At 34.5% G+C, this 25219-nt stretch overlaps 1 protein-coding gene across 1 annotated transcript in view; it reads right to left on the reverse strand.

Annotated features, from left to right (window-relative positions):
* Positions 1–25219, reverse strand: part of YTHDC1 (YTH N6-methyladenosine RNA binding protein C1) — a 38076-nt gene that overhangs the window by 4440 nt on the left and 8417 nt on the right. Inside the window, exons 2-16 of the mRNA XM_017895260.1 lie at positions 20874–20977; positions 20175–20501; positions 19627–20053; positions 17840–17845; positions 15952–16035; positions 15444–15497; positions 14753–14847; positions 12623–12731; positions 12430–12547; positions 6555–6639; positions 4868–5034; positions 2257–2339; positions 1043–1079; positions 907–946; positions 736–798 (exon numbers count right to left, since the gene is read on the reverse strand). Of these exons, the coding sequence (XP_017750749.1) occupies positions 736–798; positions 907–946; positions 1043–1079; positions 2257–2339; positions 4868–5034; positions 6555–6639; positions 12430–12547; positions 12623–12731; positions 14753–14847; positions 15444–15497; positions 15952–16035; positions 17840–17845; positions 19627–20053; positions 20175–20501; positions 20874–20977 (1799 nt within the window). The remainder of the gene's footprint in view (positions 1–735; positions 799–906; positions 947–1042; positions 1080–2256; positions 2340–4867; positions 5035–6554; positions 6640–12429; positions 12548–12622; positions 12732–14752; positions 14848–15443; positions 15498–15951; positions 16036–17839; positions 17846–19626; positions 20054–20174; positions 20502–20873; positions 20978–25219) is intronic.

Below are 25219 nucleotides of genomic sequence, written 5' to 3' on the forward strand. Positions count from 1 at the left end.
CAATCATGATGTCAATTTCATTCACCATGACATAATCAGAACAAGCACAGTGCCTTCCACAGAGTAAGTACTAAATATTACATTTGATAAGCCAACTATAGAATTTTACAGATGAGGAAAACTAAGAGTTGTATTAAGAAATTTACCCAAGGTCACAGAGATGGGAAGAAAAAGAAATACATCTGAACCCAAGCAGACTTTGCACTACTAATCACTACCATAATATGCTATTACAGTTCTGAAACCTGTACTATTAACACAAATGAGCTTTTGGTCTTTAGTTTGAAAGACAGTATACAATTATTTATCACCAAAAATCTGTATTTTAAGTCTTTTTGAGATGGAGTCTCCCTCTGTTGCCCAGGCTGGAGTGCAGTGGCGCTATCTCGGCTCACTATAACCTCTGCCTCCTGGATTGCAAGCAATTCTCCTGCCTCAGCCTCCCTGAATAGCTGGGACTATGGGCATGCGCCACCACACCCAGCTAATAGTTTTTGTATTTTTAGTAGAGACGAGGTTTCACCGTGTTGGCCAGGCTGGTCTCGAACTCTTGACCTCAGGTCATCTGCCCGCCTCAGCCTCCCAAAGTGCTAGGATTGCAGGTGTGAGCCACGGCGCCCAGCCAGTTTAAGTCTCTTTAATGAGCAACTGTAACAATCATATTCTGAGTAAGCACCTGAAATATTAGAACGGCAAATGAAGTTATGTAACTTATAAAAATAGAATAATACAAACCATTCCTTGCCAAGGTGGTGGTGGTCCCATGTTATGAAATTCCCTCACATAATCATTGTAGGACTAAAATGAAAGATGATAATGTCAATATAATTAAAAATTATCACAGAACTGCAAAATAAATCAGAGCCTGATTTTATCTACATTAAATAGATAAAATGAAATGCTTACCCCATTTAAAAACACATCTCGGCGAACTCCTGAAAATCGTCTGTTGGGAATAAGATTTGTGAAACTAAATTCAGGTAATTCATAAACTAGTTCCAAGAATGTAATTCAAAGCTAGGCAAGAGTGAACCCGACTTACCTGTCTACTTCCTGGTATCGTGGATCCTTTAAATACCCTGTTCAAACATCAAGCATTTTAGTAAATCAAATTTATATTTTTCTATTATGGCATTATAATTAAACCTTCCTTACCACTCGTTTCAATTCTTTCCATGAAATATGTACTTTAAGTGATGCTACTATTGTATTATCCCATTTTCAAATTTTCTTCTCAGATTACATGATAATCTAGGAAATAACTAATTATATCACAGAATTGTAAACTGCTAGAGAAGCTTTCATATACGTATCTTCTACGTTCACAGTCCAAATCTTGCTAATCAGAAAATTTCTTCATTCTGCATCACAGAGAAGGTAAGGGCAGAGGAACTACCTTGAGCACAGTATGACAGGACTTCCTTAAATGTTTACTTTCCACCTTGGGTATATGTAGGCCTTACCAAGTAAACCAGATAAGCTTTTAAAATGTTAACTTAAGGGGAGGGAAAAAAATTGCAAAAGTTGCAAAATGAAGATGTATACACTGAAAATGAAAATCGATGGTGATTAGAAAATATTCCTTCCCCTGCTTCTTTTAGTAAGGACCCAACAAATTAAAATGTAGAAACATATGAGTGGTCATGTTACTGGGGAAAAACTATTTTCACTTTCTACAACAGGATATCCTATTTTGGAAGAATGAGGCTAATCAAGCCACCTGTTCCATAATAGTGCTATAACGATCACCAACATCAATCTCCTAACTGCCTAAGTTTCACAAGTGTATCACTGACTCTGTTCTAAATACATGATATCCCTTCTTGAATATAGTTTGCTATCTCAAACTCCAGTAAGGGATAGATTAATTGAAAAGCTACATTTAGAGATTACGTACCAAATATTTCCCATTCCTCTCCAAAGACATAAAGATTTTTATTAAAAAGCCTGATAGAATATAAGGTAATTGCTTTTCATAACTACATTTAATCTTAAACACATGTGCAGGTAAGTTTCCATTTTTGCAAAATTGGCAATTTCAGGTAATAGCATATGATGAGTTACACTGGAATAGACTGGACAAAAAAGGAAGAATTACACTAATGAGAACTACTAAAATTTCCCAAGATTTAAATAGTCAGGTCCTGAATTTTTTTCACTTTTAAAACTGCAGGATTGTGAGGGTTGTTTTTAATTTTTTAATTTTTTTTTCCAATAATTTGAAATCAAATATCTGCAGGATTATAAAATATTAACCTGGTCTCTGGTGAAACTCAGGGGGATAGTCAATCCTTGGTTTCTTTCTGCTGTTATGAATATCATAATCTTCTGGTCGACGCCTACACAAATTAGACACATTAGAAATTAAACCAAAAACTGCTGGGAGAACAAATAGTAAAGTAAGAGTTTCTGACAGAGATAAGTACAAAACATAACCCATTATTTACTTTAACATATTAATTTTTAGTTTTAAAATTCCTGCATTTTGATTCTCAAATTAATTCCTATAAACCAAACCTTAAATGTACTGCTGGAAGTAGATATTCTCTGCCATCTCATGCTATGATGAGAAAATTGCAGACTAATCCAATCAAAACATGTAAATCACATTTTAGTAGTCTAAACAAAAGTAAACAGAGCCATTCTCAAACTAAATACCAGTTTAACAATTAAAACATTTTCCCAAATAAAGTCTCCATTCAGTTGAAAATAAAATTAGAAAACCTATCATCATTGTACAATATGTAACTCTAAAATCTATATATTTAAAACTTATGTCATTTTAGGTTAAGGTCTAAACAAAATTAAGAATTTATTTTTCCTCTGCTTTTGCACAGAAATTATGGTTTTTACATTGATCATACAGAAAATTTGATACTTTATTAAAAGCACTTTACAGGAAAGGTTTTTTAAAATCTAATAGTTTAAAAAACTAATTCTCTTAATATTCCTTAATAACATTTAGTTTTTCTTTCTACATTTAATGACATTTAAGAATTAAGGGAATTTTTTTTTCCAGAGACAATGCCTTGAAATAAAACTGGCTTTTATAAATTGGCAAGTAATGGGTCAGAATTTTAACAGAGTTCATAAAACTAGTTCAAAATATATTCTTTAGAAGCTGAAATTTTACTGACTACAAAGGGCTGTTCTCTACTGTCTTTCATAAATTGGGTTTACTTAACACATCATTAAATACACTTCAATTTACTTTGCAGCTAATAAAAGTTAAACAAAAAAAAAAGTCCAAAATATTTAGAAAATAAATCTTTTACCCTTAATGTCAAATAAAAACTTGATAACAACCTGGCATTCACTAGTTTTCAGCTATTTGTCTGAATACCAACTACTTTCATTAACTTTTTCAACACAGTTCATTCAAACTGCAAAGTTAAGTGCAATAATCCCAAGCCCCCCCAACAGAATAAAAACAGTTGCATCTACAATAAATAATACTAAGAAAATTAAAAGCTGGTTTAAAAAATAAACATACCGCTTTCCTGTAGTTTGGGGAGTGCATTTACGACCGGTATAAAACATGATAGTAACAGTTCATATAGTAGTCCAACTACTGACTTTAAGCTGTAAGCCACATACATAAATGGAGGCCCTGGCAGGCTTGAGAGAAGGTGTAGTGGTGTAATAAGTATAGTTTGCAGTCCATTGCAAAACTGAGGTAAAAACTTCACTTGTATATACTGTATTGCACTGGAAACCTCTTAGTTTAAAACTTCAAAAGACATCTTGGTGCTCAGTCCTTTTAGGCCAAAAATAAGGGGCTCTGCCAGGTTTCCTCCTACCTACTCGACAGTGTCCTTTTTAAGCTCAAAGAAATGGGGACTCTTGTTGGATTATCTGTACCTACCACAGGATGTTTCCACCAAAAGGAAATTTAACCAAAGGTTTCATCCCATCAACCATACATCCAATAGTCTTTAGCAGAATATTTTAGATTTAGCTGTATGCAAATCTACACAGGGGAAGGTGTTGGGTAGAAGGGCTTAAATCAGTCCTTTGCAAAGACTTCTCCAATTCTGTAACAAGTTAAACCCCCTTTTTCTGGAAAATGCTGTTTAGTTCATAAAGTAGTGATCAATAACCATGGCGATCCTCTAAAAAACACTTTAAGTCCACAGGTACTGCCAGCATCTGGAAAAGTTGTAAACAGACACAGCAACAGCCCTTCTTTTTGGTTTGTTGCCGGGTCTCCCAGGGCCACTTGATCCCCTTTGGAAAGAACCTATTGTTTTCAGAAGCTCAGCAAGATGTGTGAATTCACTGGGTACATGTTAGAGAATATTTGGCAATAGGATTAACACATCACGGTGATAAAATCTGAAATAGTCCCAATAATGCTCCTCTTGAGTATCAAAATAACTTAAAATATTTTATCCTCTAAATGAGGCGTCATCTTCTGAAAAAATATTAGTGATCCTTTATAAAAGTCCCATATCTGATAAGGCTTATCCAGAGACATACCTGAAAGAAAAGGCTTTTAAAAAATATTAACAATTTTGCAAATAAAGACTTCCTCCTCTTCCTCCTTTCTAGCCTGTTCTTAGCAACAAATGCCTACCTCATTTCAATTGTATACATTGTATTATCAGAGTACTATCTAATCTAAACTGGTTATCACTGGTTATACTTTTTTCAGAATAAGGAAAGATCCCCATTTTCCTCTTGAAAAATGACTGAGACCAAGGTGACCATGTGAAATCCTCAATGAAGCCACAAACTAGTCCATGCAGCTTGATTTGAGGATTTTCTCTTTCTTCTTTACCGCAGGACAAACTTTTGACGAATCATATTCCTCCATCATGTTATTCTGATACATGTGCCTATTATCAGTCCAAAGAACGTTTCTAACCTTCCCACATCCCGGACTGGTTCTCGACGGGATGGACGTCCTCGTGATCTGGGCTGAGAATGCATTCTTCTCTTGTGACGCATTTTATGAATGACCTGATACAAGTCAATACTTTCATCGGGGGGAAACAGAAGACAAAGCTGGGTTCCACATTCAAGTTCAATTTCCTAGAATAGGAAAGCAGTAATTTATAAAACAAAAACAGACCCTTTCAACAGACTTGCACTTTCCTGATGTACCAGAACAAAAACTGACTTGGAGGTTTTGTTCCCAAGTTGATGATCATGTGCGATTCCAATAAGATTTCCAGATTTATGAAACATTTCAAAAGTGTTTTGTGTATTTATATAAAGGGTAAAAACTGAAAGTGTAGAATCACCAAAATTAAATACACAAATGCAGTTGCTTAAAATTCTGTGACAATCACCCTCTGAAAAGAAGGGACTATTTCTTTGTGCAAAATACAAAAATACCAGGACAAAGTCATTTAATACAATGGAGAAAAAACACGTTAGTGTGTGTACCAACAACTTTGATAATTATGATCTACTAAGTGCACTGAAATACATTAGATTTACCACAAAGGCAGACCAATCTATGGGCTCTTTAAAATTAAATCATTTTCAGTTATTTGTAATTGAAAAAGTGAAAACATTTTTACTTATGAGCAATAAAATGTCATATTGCTTTTGTGTGGCCAGGCACAGTGGCTCATGCCTGTAATTCCAGCACTTTGGAAGGCCCAGGCAGGCGGATGGCTTGAGGCCAGGAGTTTGAGACCAGCCTCGCAAAATGGTGAAACCCGTCTTGCCCAAAAATACAAAAATTTGCCACTCTCATAATCCAGTTTCCAAAAAAATTAAAATTAAAATTAAAAAATAAAATAAAACAAAACTCCTGGTTCAGAATTACATGTGACAATTGCAAGGGTCAAAGGTTTTGGTTTTCAATTACTCCACATTTTCAATTCCATTTGTAGACTTGAAAACCTGAGTACATATATTTAATCTTTTCAGAAAGCTGCTTTCTACTCAGAAAACTTTAGCACACACACTAAATGGCAATTCTAAAATGTATTACAGAAACTGAAGAATCTGTTAAACAGTGATAATATAGTTAAAAATTTTTTTTAATCTGGCAAATTCTCTTTAGAAATATTTCCTTCAGGCCGGGCGCGGTGGCTCAAGCCTGTGACTAAGCACTTTGGGAGGCTGAGACGGGCGGATCACGAGGTCAGGAGATCGAGACCATCCTGGCTAACACGGTGAAACCCCATCTCTACTAAAAAATACAAAAAAAAAAACTAGCTAGGCAAGGTGGCGGGCGCCTGTAGTTCCAGCTACTCGGGACGCTGAGGCAGGAGAATGGCGTAAACCTGGGAGGCGGAGCTTGTAGTGAGCTGAGATCCGGCCACTGCACTCCAGCCTGGGCGACAGAGCAAGACTCCGTTTCAAAAAAAAAAGAAGTATTTCCTTCAATTATATCAAAAGAAAGTACCATACAAAGCTGCCTATATTTCAACATTAATGGACGTCTTATTAGTCTTAATCAGTTATTATAAACTTCAGGTAAGACTATTTTTTCAAATTCTCACATGATCTCAGATGGTTAAAACAAATACATCAATAAAGATCTCTAAAAGGGCTGATTAAATGTACTTCTTAAAGAATCAATTAAAACCACAAACCTGTCCATCACGTCCGATCTTTACTGGTTTATGTTCATTCCAAGGATTGGTGAGATGAGCCGACTTAGTGAAGGGTAATTCACGCCTAAACACAAAGTAATATCAATTACATTCTTCTGCAGAATCCTTTAAGGACCTTATACTACTTTTAGCAGTGAATTCCTGTATTAATTGTAACTTAAATATGACTAAAATTTTAAAAATCACTTACAGTGGTTGAGTTTATTCCCTACAGAAAGCCTCTTCAGAGACTTTTCCATATTCTCCAGTTTTCTAAAAAGAACTTAAGAGCAAGGGCTTGAGAACCAAGATAACTCGGGGCTTAAACCCCAGCTTGCTCTCTTCTCTGAGCCTGAATCTATTCCTTTGATAAAAAAGAATATCACCATCTACTTTACAGTTGTTTTATGCAGTTTGCAAATGAAATGACACAAAATATTCAGCATATCCCTTTCCTCTACAACCTCAAAACACTTAAAACTGACCAAAAAGAAGCTGGACCTTAACCCAGCTGTTAAAACCAAATGAAAATAGAAGTGTCCCCTATTCTCAGTTGGAGGCTGCTTTCCCTGTTCAAGTGTACTACCTACCTCACTGAATATGGCAATATTCTTCACCACCCATAGAATGGCTTGAGTTGTGCAATAAATTATTTATAAATGCATATATTTATATTAATTATGCCCTTTACTGAAACTCAAAGGCAGTATCTACGTAATTTAAATATTAAAAACCTGGTTTTAAGATCTCTGAGCCATAGGACAAAATGGTCTCACCAAACTTAAAAAGATACCCTGTATTTTTATAGTGCTTTGTCAACCTAACACAATGTCACATGAATACAAAGATGACACAAAATCAACAGTTGTTAGCTGTCAAGATATAATTGTAAATTAACAGTATTTAAGGTTTTATATGTCTGTGCATATAAAACAAATAATGCCAAAATAAATAAAAACTTTAAAGAACTATTCACTGTACCTATAACACAAATGAAACTGTTCAGCCAAAGGACATACAAAGATGAGAAAGATAAAAGAGTTTGCATCCCTAACCTTTCTTCCATAGCCATCAAAGAAAAAAAAAAAAAAAACCAGGCACACACAATTTTCAAAGAGAATGGGTACTATGTGCACAATACAGAAGATTTGTTTTGTTTTTAATAAGAGTGGTCATGTCTATTTTCAAAGAAAGAAAAATAATCACAAAATGCTTCATGAAAGAAGTGGTACATGAGTGAAGCTTGAAAGAAAAATAACCCAGGTAAAGCCTTATGTAGAGAACTAAGGCAGGAATACATCTGAAACAAAGAGAAGGGCTAGAACAGAGGCATAATGGAAAAAGGAAAACATAAGTAACTTTACCCAGTGAACATGCCACATAACCTTACATGAATTTCCTTGAAAGTGAATACTGACTGCTCAGATCTTTCTTTAAATTTAATTTTTTAGAGATTGGATCTCACTATTTTGCCTTGGCTGGTTGCGAACAAATGGGCTCATGCAATCCTCCCACCTCAGCCTCCCAAAATGCTAGGATTACAGGTGTGAGCCACCACACCTGGCCTGAATGCTCAGATCTTATACAACTTTTTTTAAATCTCAGGAAAAACTGACATTTTCCAGGGAAATAGAAGTATTTTAGAGTTAAATTAACAAGGTGGTATGTTCTGTGATGGTAGTAATATATATATACATGGAAGAGTGGTCAGTGAATAATGAAAATACCCACTAAGTATCACTTAAAGGCTTGGTTTCTTTTTCTAATATACACCCTACTTCACCCATCAAGAGTGAGTCAAAAATAGTGAATGTTTTTTTTCCCCTTTTCAGGATGTCAGAAGCAGAAAGACTAGAACAAGTCCACACCAAAGCTTGAATATCCAGAGGCAGATACCTAGTTTTCTTTGTATTCTGTTCAATAATTTAAATTTTTCTTCTAATTGCCAGTTTAGACCAGTTATAGGAAAGGAATAAATGAAAACCTATAGCCAACAAAATATAAGAAGGTTATAAATTAATGGGATTATCACTGTTATTTAAATATCAGCAAGTAAATACCCATGATCCAAGCAGAAGTAAAAGCATAGGCCAAGCTAGATGTATCATTTGGGGTTGAGATTCTTTGGTGGCACTGGTTCCAACTATATTCAAGAGACATCTGTGCACTGTTTCAACACAGTTAATCTCAGCCAGAACATCACAGAAAACTGTGAAGTCTGAGGCAAAACAGGGCTCAGAATTAAGAAAATTGAAGGGTCTGTGATCCATGTATCCTTCTTACTTTATCCTTTCTTCTCAGATCGCAATCATAGAACAACCAAACAGTTACCTTCTGAGCAGCTATGTTATGAAGCATACAGATACAACTTATCTTTACTGTGAGTTCTTTGAGAACATGTAAGGGACTCTCTGACCTAAGTGGTTCTGCAAATACTGCAAATTTAACAAAACAGTGTAAAATTGTGCACAGTTTTTTGTTTTGTTTTGAGACAGTCTCACTCTGTTACCCAGGCTGGAGCGCAGCAGCATGATCTCGGCTTGCTGCAACCTCCACCTCCTGAGTTCAAGCGATTCTCATGCCTTAAGCCTCCCATGTAGCTGGGACTACAGGCATGCGCCACCACATCTGGCTAATTTTCGCATTTTTAGTAGAGATGGGGTTTCACCTTGTTGGCCATGCTGGTCTCGAACTCCTGGCCTCAAGTGATCCACCCACCTCAGCCTCTCAAAGTGCTAGGATTACAGGCATGAACCACTGTGCCCAGCCATGCAGAGGCTCTTACAGGCTGGACAGTAGTTTGCTGATTAATGTTAAAAAGAAGAATGGAGGCCGGGTGCGGTGGCTCATGCTTGTAATCCCATCACTTTGGGAGGCTGAGGTGGGCAGATCACCTGAGGTCAGGAGTTCGAGACCAGCCTGACCAACATGGAAAAACCCCGTCTCTACTAAAATACAAAATTAGCTGGGCGTGGTGACACATGCCTGTAATCCCAGCTACTAGGGAGGCTGAGGCAAGAGAATCGCTTGAACCTGGGAGGCCGAGGTTGTGGTGAGCCAAGATCGCGCCATTGCACTCCAGCCTGGGCAACAAGAGTGAAACTCCATCTCAAAAAAAAAAAAAAGAAAAGAAAAATGGAGACACTAAATGAAAAGAGAAATGGGTTATTTGGAATGGACATGAAAGGAAAATAATATCTAGTCAGTAAATGTAACTCTGGATGAATAATATTTCATAGATTATGCCTTATTTTGAGCTAATTACAGGTGGCAACCTTAGTAAGTCACTTTTTATGCCTCCATCTTTATCAGCTAAAACACTTATCTGGTTGCAATCTTCCATGTGCCTATCAACTACTTGAACCATCAGGAATTTAACAGGTTTGAGGTGGGTCTCAAGATTGTGCATTTTAACAATCAGATGCTACTGATACAAGTGATCCAGTGATCACACTTAAAGAGGCTTAAGTCTAGTTATTATTATATCCAAAGTGTATTTAAATAGAAACCTAGTAACTATTATATCTGAAAAAGAAAAATACATTAACAGCAGTTACTGTTATTGATAGCAAAATCCTTAGCATTTGTATTTATTAAATTTAAATCATTTTAATTTTGAGACTCAAATGTAATTCTCAGTATATATAGCGAATTTAAACTCAGAGTTCAAATGACTTATCTAAGGAAAATACCAATGTTAGAAATATCACATGCCCTCCAGAACTGTAAAGTATTGCAAAATTGCTCTTGAATAGAACTTAGGAGTATTAAAAAAGTTAAAACTATAGTTTTATTATGTAAAAATACTATTTCTAGGTAAACCCATAAACTTACTTTAAAATAATAAAAGCCCTTTACTGCCCATAATTTTACATCTCATGTTAGTAGGATAGACAATTTGAGTCTGTCTACCTCTTCGGTTGCTTAATACGCTTCAAACAAGTCAGTAGAATAGTCAGTAAGTCAATGAAGAATATGAAGAATGAATAATCCACGAAAAATTAAATTCATCTTAAAATTAAGAAACAAATTTCCTTATCAGTAATGTAAAAATGAAGGTTAACAGAACAAATAACATTCAAAACAAAATCTGCTGCACCCACGTAAAAATGGGCAATTATTTTCTCTCCTGTTCTCAAGAAAGCAACACCTGCAAATATGTTACATTACAATGTTTCCTCTAGCCTTTACAGAGCAGTCACATACACACACAAAATAAAATAAATAAAATGTGCATCTCTCTGCTGAAAATAATCACTCCCTTTCCCTATAAATTGTCACCAGATTTTCAACTTTAATTTTGATTTCAAAAAAACTATTAAATTTATATTTTAAAATCCCTGGGGGCAATATAGAGGAGGTGGGAGATAGTACTAACAGTCTCACCACCTAACACTGCATTCCAATACCGTAATTATGGATTTTTTCATGTTATACCTTTCCATGCTGATATGTGCAAGATTACTTCCACATATATTTAACAGACAAATTATAATCTGTTTAACTAATTTTCTATTTCAAAGAATTTATATGATTTCCAACTCTTCCCCACAGAAAGTAATAATGGGATGAGTATTTTTTCTGCACATGGCTTTTTGCTATGCTATTATCAACCTAATACAATTACGTGTCACTTAATGACAGGGATACACTCATCAGGTGATTTCATTGTGTGAACATCACAGAATGTACTTACACAAACCTAAATGGTCTATCCTACTACATACCTAGGATATATGGTATGACCTATTTCTCCTAGCCTACAAATCTGCACACCATGTTACTGTATTTAATAGCGTAGGTAACTGTAACACAATGAAAATACTTGTGTATCTAAACATAGAAAAGGTATAGTAAAATATGGTATTATAGGTACCTCTTACAAATCCTACAGTCTTATGGGACAAGATTCTTCCTTGATGGATATGTCACTATGCAGCAAGTGACTGTATGCTATTTGTAATATATCACCCCCCTATCTTCACAGCTCCCCACTATCCTACAATAAACGTTTAGGCTGACTCACATTCATTCATTCTTATCCATCTTTGCCCTTTGTTCTTCTCTTTTCCTAACCATCTCCTTCATAAAAAAAGGTAGCTCCCTATCCCACTCACACAACCACATGCCCTCCCCACCCACCCCGCCCATAGTTTGTTTCCATGCTCTTCTTGACTTAGGCTGCTTTCCTTCATATGCATAGCATTTTTCTTTTTTTTCACCCAACTCCTTCACGCTCATCAAGATCTAATACCCAAAAACAACTTAAAACTCATAAAGTAACCATCTCCTTTCAGACACTTTTTAACTAAAATTAATTTTATAGGTAACAGATTTGTGTATGCCACATAAAGATCACTTAAATAATGAGCTTCTTGTGTACAATAATTCAGTATGCAGTAAGGACCTAAAAATAGTAACAACTCAGTGTTCAAAATAAGCCTGATTATTTTTCTAATAAATATAGTTAAATCTTAATTCAGTTTTAAAAGATCACAATGGCAACTAAACATCATTTGCTAACCTCCTTAAAAAATACTGTTCACAACTAAACTAGTTACCTCCGAAATTGTTAGCCAAGTCAGAGTACTTATTCCACAATAGCTAAGTGACATGTTAAATCACTAAAATTATACAGATATGCCTGACAACATTTCAAGCAATTGTCCAATTCATTTACTGCTGTATTACTAATATACAAAACAAATCAAATACATAAAATTTCAGACTTAATACACTTTTGTTGTGTCCCACATTAGATAAAGATAGTGAATAAGGTAAGATACGCATACGATGACGTTTTTACTTTAACACATTATTCTAAACTGGCGGCGTATTCAAAACTTCAGTTATCTATACTCAAGTGTTAATTTACCTGCAAATCCAGTCAATTTTAAAGACACCTCCCAGCATTTTAGCACTCATTCCTGCTGGAAGCACCCAGTGTATAGGAGATCCTCCGTGATGTGATTCTGAAGAAAGTCTTGCAAACCCTAAGAGAATCATATCATAATATGTAGATGCTAATATAATTAATGTTTTATATGTCCAAATTATTTTATTCTTACCTTGAAATTTTCCACTCTCTCTGACAGAAAATATTAAGATAACACTCCTTGCAGATCTAAATGCAAGATTCAATTTCTTCTCATTTACAGGGAGCGTGGACCATACACCCTATATAAATAACATAAAGACCAAAAAGTGAAATTAATTACAACTCTTTTGTGTTTCCAGTTATGTTTGCAAAAAACAACAAAAAAAAACTACATATTTTGATGTGCTTTCAATTTAAGTAAGCTATAATGAAGAAAGATTTTATTTATCAGCTGTCAAAATAATAAAAACCTAAGGGAAAAAATAATAGAAAAGGTATAGTAAAATATGGTATTATAGATACCTCTTACGAATCCTACAGTCTTATGGGACAAGATTCTTTCTTGATGGATATGTCACTTCGCAGCAAGTGACTGTATGCTATTTGTAATATATAACCCCCCTATCTTCACAGCTCCCCACTATCCTACAATAAACGTTTAGGCTGACTCACATTCATTCATTCTTATCCATTTACCAATTTACCACTTTACCATTTTACCATTGGTAATTAGACAATTACCAATTTTACAAAATTATTAAAGCAACTAGTAAACACATGGAGATGAGGTTAAAATCTAAGGGACTAGAATTCTACATATTGAAACAAACCACCTACAATTATTTTAATATTACAACGATTTGCTGTGGTAAATACATCCTGTTTGAAGGTGAACCGCAACTTAGAAGTTTGTCTTCTTGAAAACTGTGCCTAATCAAATAATTAAAATTACTGTATTAGTCAAGAATCTAGCGTTTTCTATTTAACTTCGTTTTTTTAAAGCAGTTTTAAATTCAAATTTTATGTATCAATAGTTTGACTGAAGAGGCCTATGTTCTACCTAGAGCTGGAAGATATTTGTTAATTTCTAAAGCATTTTAACCAATTCTTCATTCATAAAAGATAAAAAGAAATGGAATTATAAGGCAGATGCTATCATTCAGCTCACACCAATCTGCTCATACAAATGACATCTCATTCAAACTAAGTGCTTACAGTTGTTCCTCAGTCTCTGTTGGGGAATGGTTCCAGGACCCATGCAGATACCAAAATCTGAGGATGCTCAAGTCCCTTATATAAAATGGCATAGTATTTGCATATAACCTATGCATATACTCCCATATACTTTAAATCACCTCTAGAATACTTACACCTAATACAATGTAAATGCTATGTGAACAGTTGTTATACTGTGTTTAAGTTTGTATTTTCTGTTGTATTATTTCTCATTCCTTTTTCTGCTATTATTTCAATCCAGTTAGTTAAATCTAAAGATGGGGAATCCTGTGGATACCGAGGGCTAAGTGTACTTCTGCCTAAATCCACTTAAGCTAGAGAGCAGAATAAGGCTATCTGATGTACTATTTCCTTCTGTTTGTAAAGTTTTATGGGTAGTCCTTAAGTTAGAAATACAAAATATTGACAGAAATATCGTTAGAAAAATGTCTAACTTTAGTTTTAAGTTTCCGAAAATCAGTTGAAACTGTACTCAATTTAAACCAAGAATAGCAAAACATTATAACAGCTAGTGTAACACACAATGTATTTTGTAGCCAAACATAAAAGAAAATTACAATCTTAGAACATCCTACAGCAACTATGCATATCCTTTTGCAAAGTCTGGAGTGGGCCTTTAAGCTAATTCTTCCTTTTCTTCTAAACACCAATGATCTTAATTTTAAAAAAATAGAAACTCTCCATAAAAGAATGATTTCAAAAGAACCTCAAAGTATACATCAACCATCAACATAAAACAGTAATTGGTTAACTAGAGGTACTGTTAGAAGTGTTAGCACAATAAACGAGCCACTGAGGAAGTACAAAAACAAAAACCAACAGAAACAGGATCTTTTACAGCAAAACTTAAACTGTATAGCCTTCAACATTTAATATTCTGACTCCTAAAATCATCTTTAAAAAAAAAGAAAACTGAAATTACAAGTAGGCTGCCTGACTACAAACCAGATGCTAAGTGGTAACTGCAATGTAGACCTTTAAAGTCGTAATGAAAACCATAATACCTACACTACTTGATACAAGTCTACTTTCCCACTTAAAACTTTTAATATTAGGATAGTTTCAACAGAACTGATGCTAATACCTTAGCTTTGGCAAGAGACACATTCTCATGGTTGTTACTCTTTATGAGGAAAAATCTTGCATCCTGAAGCACATATTTGAGTTTACTGGTTTGATCTGAAAAAAAGAAACCCAAATCAATTAACCACAGGCCATTATCACACAAAGGGATCAAAACTGTACTAATTGAAATTAGCCCTCCACAACCCAGCTAAACTTTTAAAACAATCACCCATTCAACCTGGAAAGCTAAGCCACGACATGTAATAAAGCAAAGCTAAGAAAAGACAACCAGCATACTGCAAGAAAGTAAACCTAACCTAGTGATGTTCCGATATATCAAATTCATATTTACGTATGAAAATGGTTACCAAGTTTTACAGATTTTCTTACTCAGATTCAACAGTGATAATAGACCATTATATACATACATAAATATACACACACATCTATATGTAACACATACACACATATACACACATACACCCATCCCATTTTGTCCAAAAACTAAAATATCCTGAAATGTTTGGTATTATTCTAAAAGATATGCAGTAAGAAGCAGACACAGAGCTTTCAATGTAAGATATTATTTTTTGCTTCATGTAATATATCGGAACATTACTACATTAAAAGCAGCTATTAATGGAGAACCAATAAGGCAAAATAATAACTGTGCAGCATGCAATGAAAACAATTTCAAATTTAAATGATACCTTTTCGGACAGCACGAACGGAAGATGATAATTTCTCATGCTTCTTTTCTGAACCTGTATTTAGCCAAAGTACATTTGTTCAGATTGAGCTTTAATAGAGATAAGACAAAATTTCTACAGTCTTGTCACATAAAATTCTCATTCAAGACAAATTTCTTCCTGGCGCACCCACACACACAAAAAAACTTCTCAATGTGTACGAGTGTTTTGCTTTTTGGGTTGTTTGGATTTTTTTAAAAGTATGTGTTTGAACAGTTTCCCACTCAGAAAACTAGTCACTGAATCATCATCTTCCAAGAAAAAAAAGTGAAAATTCCACTTAAGCAGTAACAGAACAGGATTAAAATAATAAGAAAAAGCTTAGTTTTCTCTAGAATTATTACACTGAACATGCCAAAAATCAGTACTAATGGACATCAACAAGTTCACACTAAACTACAGCCTCCACACGCTTTCTAAAGCAGATTACATTAGAATCAAGTCAGATATGATCACAAAATGAGAATACCTGCATATGACTCTGATGCAGAGCTTCCACTTCTATCAAAAACAATTGGAGATATGCCTCTAGCTCTCTTCCTTTCCTTCTTTTCTCATCTAAAAGAACAAGAGGTTTTTTTTTAAATCACAATATAGAAACAAAGAGAAGTAATCAAACAAGAATGTATCATTACATGTCTAGTTTTTGCATAGCCCTTTAATTAGTCTGTGCTCCTCTCCTGATCCCTCAATTTCCTAAGAATGTTTTATTTTAAAAATACTGTTTTAAAAGTACAGGCATCTTATCTCTTTCATCAGTTTCAATCAAATAAAAACAAATGAAATAACTACAAAGTCAGGGCCTTAACTGGCATATATAGGTGACCCTGAATATTGAATAGTTTTCCAAGAGGGGAAAATTTGCAAAGCAAAACAATTTCTTTCAAAACTGTGTCCTTTCTACACACCAGGTAACACTGTCTTAAGTCCTTATTTTTTGAAACTCCACTACCATTCTTCATCACAATTCCAATTCTGATTCTATCTTAAGAGATTTGATGAACCCCTGAACCCAAAGTTTTACAAATGGAAAAAATATATATACCATAATTAGCGATTCCCTTCTGGTTGCCACTGCTTGTTTTTGTGTCTTCTATTTCATTCTCCTTAAACATTTCCTCCCTGGATTACTGCTCTTATTTTCAAATTCAATTTAAAATTTACCCCTACAATTTTAATGGTAGCCTGTGTATTTCTGTAGAGAGCTGAAAATCTTCAGTAAATAGAAAAGGTTTGGATTACCTGTCATGTAAGAACCAGTCCCAAGCTTAATCTGGAACTTTATAAGCATATACATGAGGACTTGAAATGGAATTCAGCTCTCCTATCTGTTTATTTTTATCTTAATTTTACCATGATAAGCTCCTTTTACTTTTCAGCTTAGAGATAAGGGAATAAGAAGAAAAAAATGCATGCTTATTTTATACAAACAATGGAGAGCTGAAAAGAATAATCAGTGATCATGTATACAGTAACCCACTATATAATGACAGCTATTTAAAAAGCTTTAAGTACTTATCTCCTTTAATTCTCAGAACAAGTTTACAAGATATTCTCATTACAGATGAAGAAACCTTGGATTAGACAAGTGGTTAGGCAACTAGACTAGGGTCCCACAGTTCCTGGGTGGCAGAACCTAGACTCAAGGGCAGGTCCTCTGGCTTGAGCAAGTAGAAAGGATGTTTTATAACTATTTCTGAAAGGGGTTACAGGTTTAACTGGTCTAGGGGCTTTTTTCATTGTTCCTTTCAAAAGTTCTGACATGTTCTAATTTTCCCTCCATGGATATTTCTTTCAGGAGTCTAAGCATTATGAATGGATCAGATTTAGTGTAATTTATCTCTTGTTGCTGTTAAAAAAGAATTATTTTATGGTCCAAAGTACCAAAAAGGGCCTGGTGCATGCCTATAATCCCAGCACTTTGGGAGGTCGAGGCAGACGGATCACTTGACCTCAGGAGTTCGAGACCAGCCTGGGCAACATAGCAAGACCTTCTTTATATAAAGACAAAACAATAATAAAAAAAAAAATTACTAAAAAGATCTGAGATAATGCAGGGAAAATAACAGAAGAAGATCCTACTCAATTGTTTTTATATAATGCTAAACCTAGCATTAGCATTAGAAATCTCCAAGGAATTTTCATCATTTTTGTATGAGTAACTCCCAATGCTCTTAAGTTTATGGCCCTCTCCCCCAACTGTTACTCTTAGGTCAAAAGAACAATGAAAATCATCTAATAAACAAAGCGTTATCCATCAGCCTGTTGCTTTTATAAACTTACCACAAATTCTGAGAATAAGGTAAAATGAACTGGAATCTAGAAAATTCATGACACAGAAACTAAATTGTGATCACTTTTATCTAAAAATGGATGTCTCCTAATGAAGAAATTTCAAAACCACCCCATTCTCTTTCATAAACTATTGTATAAAAAAAAATTCCTGCTTATTAATAAAGTACCTAACGCATGTTCCACATAAGGGAGTTTCCTTTAATAAGGAAAATAAAAATTTCAGGTATCTCTTTTAGAATAAACCTAGTCTAGTAACAGAGTTTTGATATCAAGATTTGTTATAAAACTACAGTTACCATTTAATTTGAAATGTCTTCTCCACAAAAACAAACTGTATCAATCAAGTTACCTTACTATGGTATCATCTAGGAGCCTGTTACAATTGCAGATTTCTGGTCCTACCATTTAAGTAAGTTCCCTTTGTTTCATGTAAACAATACAAACATTAAAGTCTAAGAAATAACACAGACACAAAAAAGATTCCTACAACAAAATGTTCCCTACCCATGGGAGAGGTTTCACACATTCTCCACAATAAATGAACATTCAACACATACTGCTAATGAAATTTTTCTTATTATCTTAAATTATAAAAAATACATCCTATCAGTTTGCAAAAGGCACGACGGAAGCACAGAATTAAAGATTCCACAAGTTTTTACAACAAATCCAACTACTCATCCATTCCGTTTATCTCTACTTCCCTTGAAGAGCCTATCTTAACTCCCAAACCTAGAATTCTAGCGAACAAAAGGTTGAAAGCACTTCAGTTGCCAATCACTAGAAAATAACTGGCCATCTGTTCTACTTGTACTGTATATAGTATAGATATAAACCATCTATATAGTATAAATATGTAATATATATAGTATAGATATGTACTATCTGTATGTAGTATAGGTAGAGCAGATGGCCTTATCTTCTAGTGATTGGCAACTGAAGTACTTTTCTATACTATATATATATAAAAGTACTATTATAAATGATCAAATTCTATAATAATGAAACTGTAAATGTATTTCAAAAAATAGGAATTTTCTTATGTTTAGTACATTTTGCTTATGTAGCAATCTGGTAGCATCTTTACGTAAGACAGTCATACAGTGCTCTGTAAGTACCCTGACCTCACCTTGCTGTACCCTCCCCCCAAGAAAGGTTCCCCTAAGCCTAGTGCCTCCAACTATCTAACAGTCATACATTTTTGTCTCATAGGTATAGAGAGGCAGGATAGATAGCATTGAATAAATGACTCAAGACAGCTCTTACCTGATTTTTCCACAAGAATTTTATTTATAGTCTTCGTCTCCATCTTATACCTTACACCCCAGCCCTCCTGTCGACCCTGTCTCAGCCAGTCAACTGACAGACACAGAATTAGAAGAAAAGTCTGTGCTCCCAGGGAAAAAAGAAATAATTTGTTTTGATTCTGAAGGCATATGATGGAAATCCAGGGATATTTTACCAAGGAAATACCGTAATACCCAGTGGACAGGTTTCATATGAATATACTTCAAGTACATCAGTGTTTAAATAAACTGCTAACTGGTATGAAAATCTAAGAATTTACAGAAATCTGAAATACATTTCCTTATACAGAATCAAATGGACTTGTGCTCATTTACAACGCAACCAATCTGTAGCCAGGAAATGCCTTTACTAAAATATGCAAATCTTATTCAAGATTATTCAAATATATTTATCATATTCAACAGCATATAATTATAAAAGATCACAAGACAATCCTATTAATATCCCCCATCTCCTCAACAATTTTATAATTTAAACATTTTCAAGACCAAAATCTATCAAGTTTTTTTAAAGACAAACTTTTACAAATAAAAAGTAGTACCTGATCCATCTGTGCCTGAACCAGATCTGACGGACCCATCTGTGAAGGAAACAGATTCAGAACCAGAGTCACTGGCCTCACTTCGAGTGTCATAATCATTTCCCTCCTCTTTCTGGTCTCTCTCATCCTGTTCATATTCTTCTTCTTCCTCCTCCTCCTCCTCTTCTTCCTCTTCCTCCTCCTCTTCCTCCTCCTCCTCTCCATCTTCATCCACCTCTTCATCTTCTTCTGCATCTTCTTCTACCTCTTCATCTTCCTCCACATCTTCTTCCACTCCTTCCTCCTCATTCTCAGTGTTGTTGCCTTGCTCATCAGAAGAACCACTGCTGCCAGTCTCATGGTCAGAGCCATATTCTTCAGAGTTCACTTCTTCCTTAGAAGACTGGCTGGATCTGCTTGCACGTCTATCCACTTCAAGCCCAATTCTCTGATGTTTAAAGAAAAAGGGGATCAGCAGTCATATAAAAGACAAGGTCAGGGTGAATAAACAGTTCTAAAGCCTCAAAAAGAATGGCTTTCTGTTTTATATCTGCAATAATATTTACTACCTCAGAACCATCTGGCGTAGGAGATTTGGCCCTCCTTTCAGGATCCCTTTTCCGGACACAGGTTTTTTCAGGTTGATTCTTGTAAGGTTCTCTGGAGGCACTACTTGATAGACGAATTTTCCGATCAGCATCTAGACGCTTGTTTCTTTCAGATCTTTGATATTCCTCATTTTTATACTCTGTGACTGACTTTCCTTTTGTACTAACTATTCTTTTGTTATTGCTAACAGATGAGCTCAGTGGCTTAGAAACCAGTTGTCTTGAATGGACAGAAGGCTTTTGTCGTTTGGTATCAGTAGATTCCATTCGATCACTTTTCTTTTGATCCTTTAAAATACAAAAAAAAAAAAAAGTAGTATTTGTAGTATATTCCATTTATTTCACCAAAGATTGACAATAATATACATCAGGAAGGGGGGAAAAGGCCTCATTTCTTTAAAAGTCTTCTGAAAGATTTCTGCTCCACAGTTAATCTAAAAGAAAACATAGCTTTCAACTACAGGAATAAATCCATATATTTGAAAAGTTTCATATATTAGAAAAAAACAGATTATCCCCATTCATATGGATATCAGTTTGTTATGTACATTTAGTGTTAACTGCCTCAAGGAACAAGTACAAAAAAGCACTGAAGTCATTTTCTTAAGAAATTGAATCTCCTCTATTTATACTGTTATTTCAAAATAATAGAACTCTTACATACCCTTTTCTCGTTTTATCTTGTTCACTCTCTGGATTATACAGTTCATCATCTTGTTCTGGTACTTCAGTCAAAATATCATCTAGAACATTAAGTTCTCCATCTGCAAATAAAATTAAAAATTAATAGGGAAAAATCACTATCATTAAGCATGTACTTTTGAGTACTTACTAAGCGTGAGGCCACAAGTGCCCAGGGAGCTTTTACTTCACTTTTACATTAAAAGCATTATTTTATTTCAGAATCAAGACACAAGATTAATTTCTATAAAACAATAGAGGGTAAAGAATTGGCCAGTCATGGGGGCTCATGCCTGTAATCCCAGCACTTCGGTAGGCTAAGGCAGGCCAATCACTTGAGGCCAGGAGCTCGAGACCAGCCTGGCCAACATGGCAAAACTTTGCTCTGCTAAAAACATAAAAAGTAGCAGGGCGTGGTGGTACATGCCTTTAACCCCGGCTACTCGGAAGGCTGAGGCACAAGAATCATCTGAACCCGGGAGGCAGAGGCTGCAGTAAGCCAAGATCGCGCCACCGCACTCTAGCCTGGACGGTAAGAGTGAGTGTCTCAAAATATATATACATACATAGACACACACACACACACACACATACACATACACATACACACACACACACACACAGAGAAAGAGAAGTCTGGGCTATCTGGTCTACAAAGCCAGGAGTATACATCTCAGAAGGCGTGAAAAGATATATTGAAGCATAAAAAGAAAATGTAAGAATGTCTCTATTTTACCTCATTCTTAAATTTCTAAAATTTCTGATGGCTTAAAAATGTGTATAATAAATTAGTATAGAAATACATATGTACAACCTATAAATACACATTGACCAAAAATGTGCACTCCACAATTACAAAGAGAAAACAACATTACAGTGGAGAAATGTCGCAAAGGCCAAATTAACTAGATAATTAAAGTTAACATCACAATCATCAATGTTGATTGAGACAAATCAACATCATGGACCTCCTGTTACAACGCTCTGAGAACAGAACTAAGCTTTTGTAATGTTCTATGCAAAATGGAAAAGCTGAACCTACATGAGGAAAAAATCAGACAAACCCAAAGTAAAGGGTATCCAAATATGTCACTAGTCATGAAACAAAGAGTAAGAACTATTACATATCAAAGCAGACTAGAGAAGCATGAAAACTGAACACAGCCCACAATATTGGATAACTGGAAAAACTGGTGAAATCTGAATAGTTTGTATCAACGTAAATGTATCCCATTTAACGTGTTTATCAACGTTATTTGGTGAACTCAAACATTTGCACGTCTATTTCTTCATCTACTAAGTAATGAATGATTAAACATGTCTTATTCTATATGATTTGTATATATATTTTAAAATAATAAAATTTTAAAGTGACAAAATATTTTAAAAGTAGTAAGCATTGGTTAATATTTGTTGTCTTGAAAAAGGTTGTTAAGTATCAACGTTATTTTTCTAATTTTGACTGTACTATGGTTAAGTCAAAGAAAGTCCTTATAAGACATATTTAAGTATTCAGGGACAAAGCTGTATTATGTCTAAAACTTACAAATGGTTCAGGAAAAAGTGTGCACACACGCACGTACACACACAGACACACAGAATGAGACAAACGTGACAAAATGCTAACATTCGCAGAATGTGGCTGGACACTAAAAGAAAATTCTTCACACTGCGCTTGTCGCTATTATGCTTATGTGAAATTATGTCAAAAAGGAAGTTAAATGAAAAAATTATCAATGCGCTATATAATAAAAAAACGTTTAGAGCCTGCTGGTGTGGACTGTAAAAGCATAAAACTTATTCAGACAAGGGAACTATGACTATATTGACATATTCAATGATCATGAAAGCATAAAACTCAGTTTTGTCCCCACTTCCACCTTGTCCAACAAGACAAACCTTAGAAATACACACAAATGCCATTTTAAATTTTAAAATAATGTACTAATGCTAATAGTAAATGTTTAAACATTAACTATTCCAATACCAAAAAAATTTTTCCAAATTTAAGTTGTGCCAAAGAGGAAGTATAAAGCAATGAAAACTGATGAGACAGAACAATTATATTTGTGGCTTCAGGGAAAAAACAAAGCCCACCTGAATTACAGCAAGGTCTATTAATTAACCTGGGGGCTATAAACAGGTTAAATGGGATTCAAATTTTCCCCAAAGTGGGAAAGAAATCAGTGACTGAAGAGAATAGTAAATACAAATGATAAGAAGGTTACACGGGAAATGGAAGAGATAACATTTTCCTTTACATTTGAAGACAGACACAGTCTAAAGATATCTGAAAACTACTATGTCTGGAATAGCAAAATTGATTATTTTGGGTGGTACCAATGCTGATATGTACTTTCTATCATTTTCTAAAATGAAAACAGGTTACACGGGTTATTTTGTTTACTTTTAAAATCTTATTTAAAATCCAGATATGTCAAACAAAAAAGCGTCTCTCATCATCTAGATTCATGTTTTGCTAAGACAAAATTCCTTCAAGATCTGAACGGTGGCAAACACCATTTTGGACTCTACATCATAAATAAAAAAAATAGTTTGATAGAAGTAAATCCACATTTTACAGATGTTTAATAAGTACTGGGTCAAAGCTCATTAATCAATAAAAAAGTAGATTCAACAGGTCTTCACAGAATCAAATACATTTGCAGAAAACAAAAAGAAAAAATTTAAGACTATCAAATGAAATAGGCAAATATAATGCTATACAAATCTTTTCATAAAATCACTAGATCTTATTTGGAAATATCACCCCCGAACCCTGAACATTTATATATTATACACTTTAGACATGCTAAATTTAATACAGAATGAATTTTGCAGAATGTTAATTTAAATAAATTTAAGTTTCAAAGACACTTAAAGCCTGGTTTTCCTATAAAAGGGGGTATTACTGTTTTAAAAAGTTTTAATGAATTCAAATTCAGACATTGGTTGCAGTTTTAGAAAGCACCTACAACCTTTTTCAAGACAACAAATATTAACCAATACTTACTACTTTTAAAATACTTTGTCACTTTAAAATCTTATCGTTTTAAAATATATCATATATACAAATCATATAAAATAAGGCATGTTTAATCATTCATTACTTAGGAGATAAAGAAACAGAAGTGCAAATGTTCAAGTTCACCAAATACACTTTTCTAATAACAAACAGATATTAGTATGAAGTTCTGGCTTTACAAATCTACAGTTAAATTAGATGGGGAACAATAAAAGCACCTTTAACCAAAGTATAAAGAACACAAATGCAAAATATTAAAAGGACATATATACTAGAACATAAATTTCAAATCAGTGCACCAGAAAGCTCTATATCTTTAACATTACAACATTTAAAATCTACTGAAATATTCAAAATCAACTATAACATCCTCACTTAAATGATGTACACACTTTTATCCATATTACAGTCCATAACATCAATAAACTGTGTGGTTTTACCACAAACTGGCAAACTAAAACCTACAGGATAAACGTGGCCCACTGCCTGTTTAGAATGGCCTGCAAGAATGGTTTTTACATTTTGAAGGTGCTTATTAACAAGAAAAAAAAAAAAAGCAAAGAATATGTCAGAAAACACAGCACACAAAGCCTATCTGGCCCTTTACAGAAAGTTTTGCCACCCCTGACAAAATACAAATGACCAAATTTTAAGTTACTTTTCTCCATCACTGAAACTCCTTATATATACACTGGAATATGATATACAAGGGAAAAAGTCTTGGAGGTTAAGAAAATACAGGTTATAGCTTACATTTAGGTATCAGGAAATTCCCAGTCTTTCTGAGTTCAAGATTCTTCACCTCTCTTAAGAGGCACTTAAAAAAGATCAGTTTTGGGGACAGGAAAAGGAGGACATTTGAATCTTCTATGAGTTTTCAACTTTTAAGACTCCCCTTCCTTATCACTATCAGACTTTAAGAGGTTGCCTGCCCCAATCCTCTTGCTAATGGGCTACACGATACATATAAAACCTGGTCCAGAACACAAAACAAAATCCCTTCTTCAACAAAACAGATATGGTATATACATACATGTTCTAATTATCTACTGCTGTGTAAGATGATCACCCTAAAACTTGACTTAAAACAGTAACATTTTTCATTATGACTCACGGTTCCAGGGCTGGACCTGGGTCTCCCATGTGGTTGCTGTTAAATGGGGCTAGGGCTGGGGCTGAAATCATCTGAAGCCTTGTTCATTGACAAGTCTGGCTGATGTCTAGGCTGGGAAGATTCAAAGCTGGAGCCTCTCCAATTCTCTCTGTGTGATTACTCATTACTATGGCAGCCACAGAGGAG

This window comes from Rhinopithecus bieti, unplaced genomic scaffold (assembly GCF_001698545.2).
Source record: "Rhinopithecus bieti isolate Rb0 unplaced genomic scaffold, ASM169854v2 scaffold_26881, whole genome shotgun sequence".
In the NCBI taxonomy this organism is placed as follows: Eukaryota; Metazoa; Chordata; class Mammalia; order Primates; family Cercopithecidae; genus Rhinopithecus; species Rhinopithecus bieti.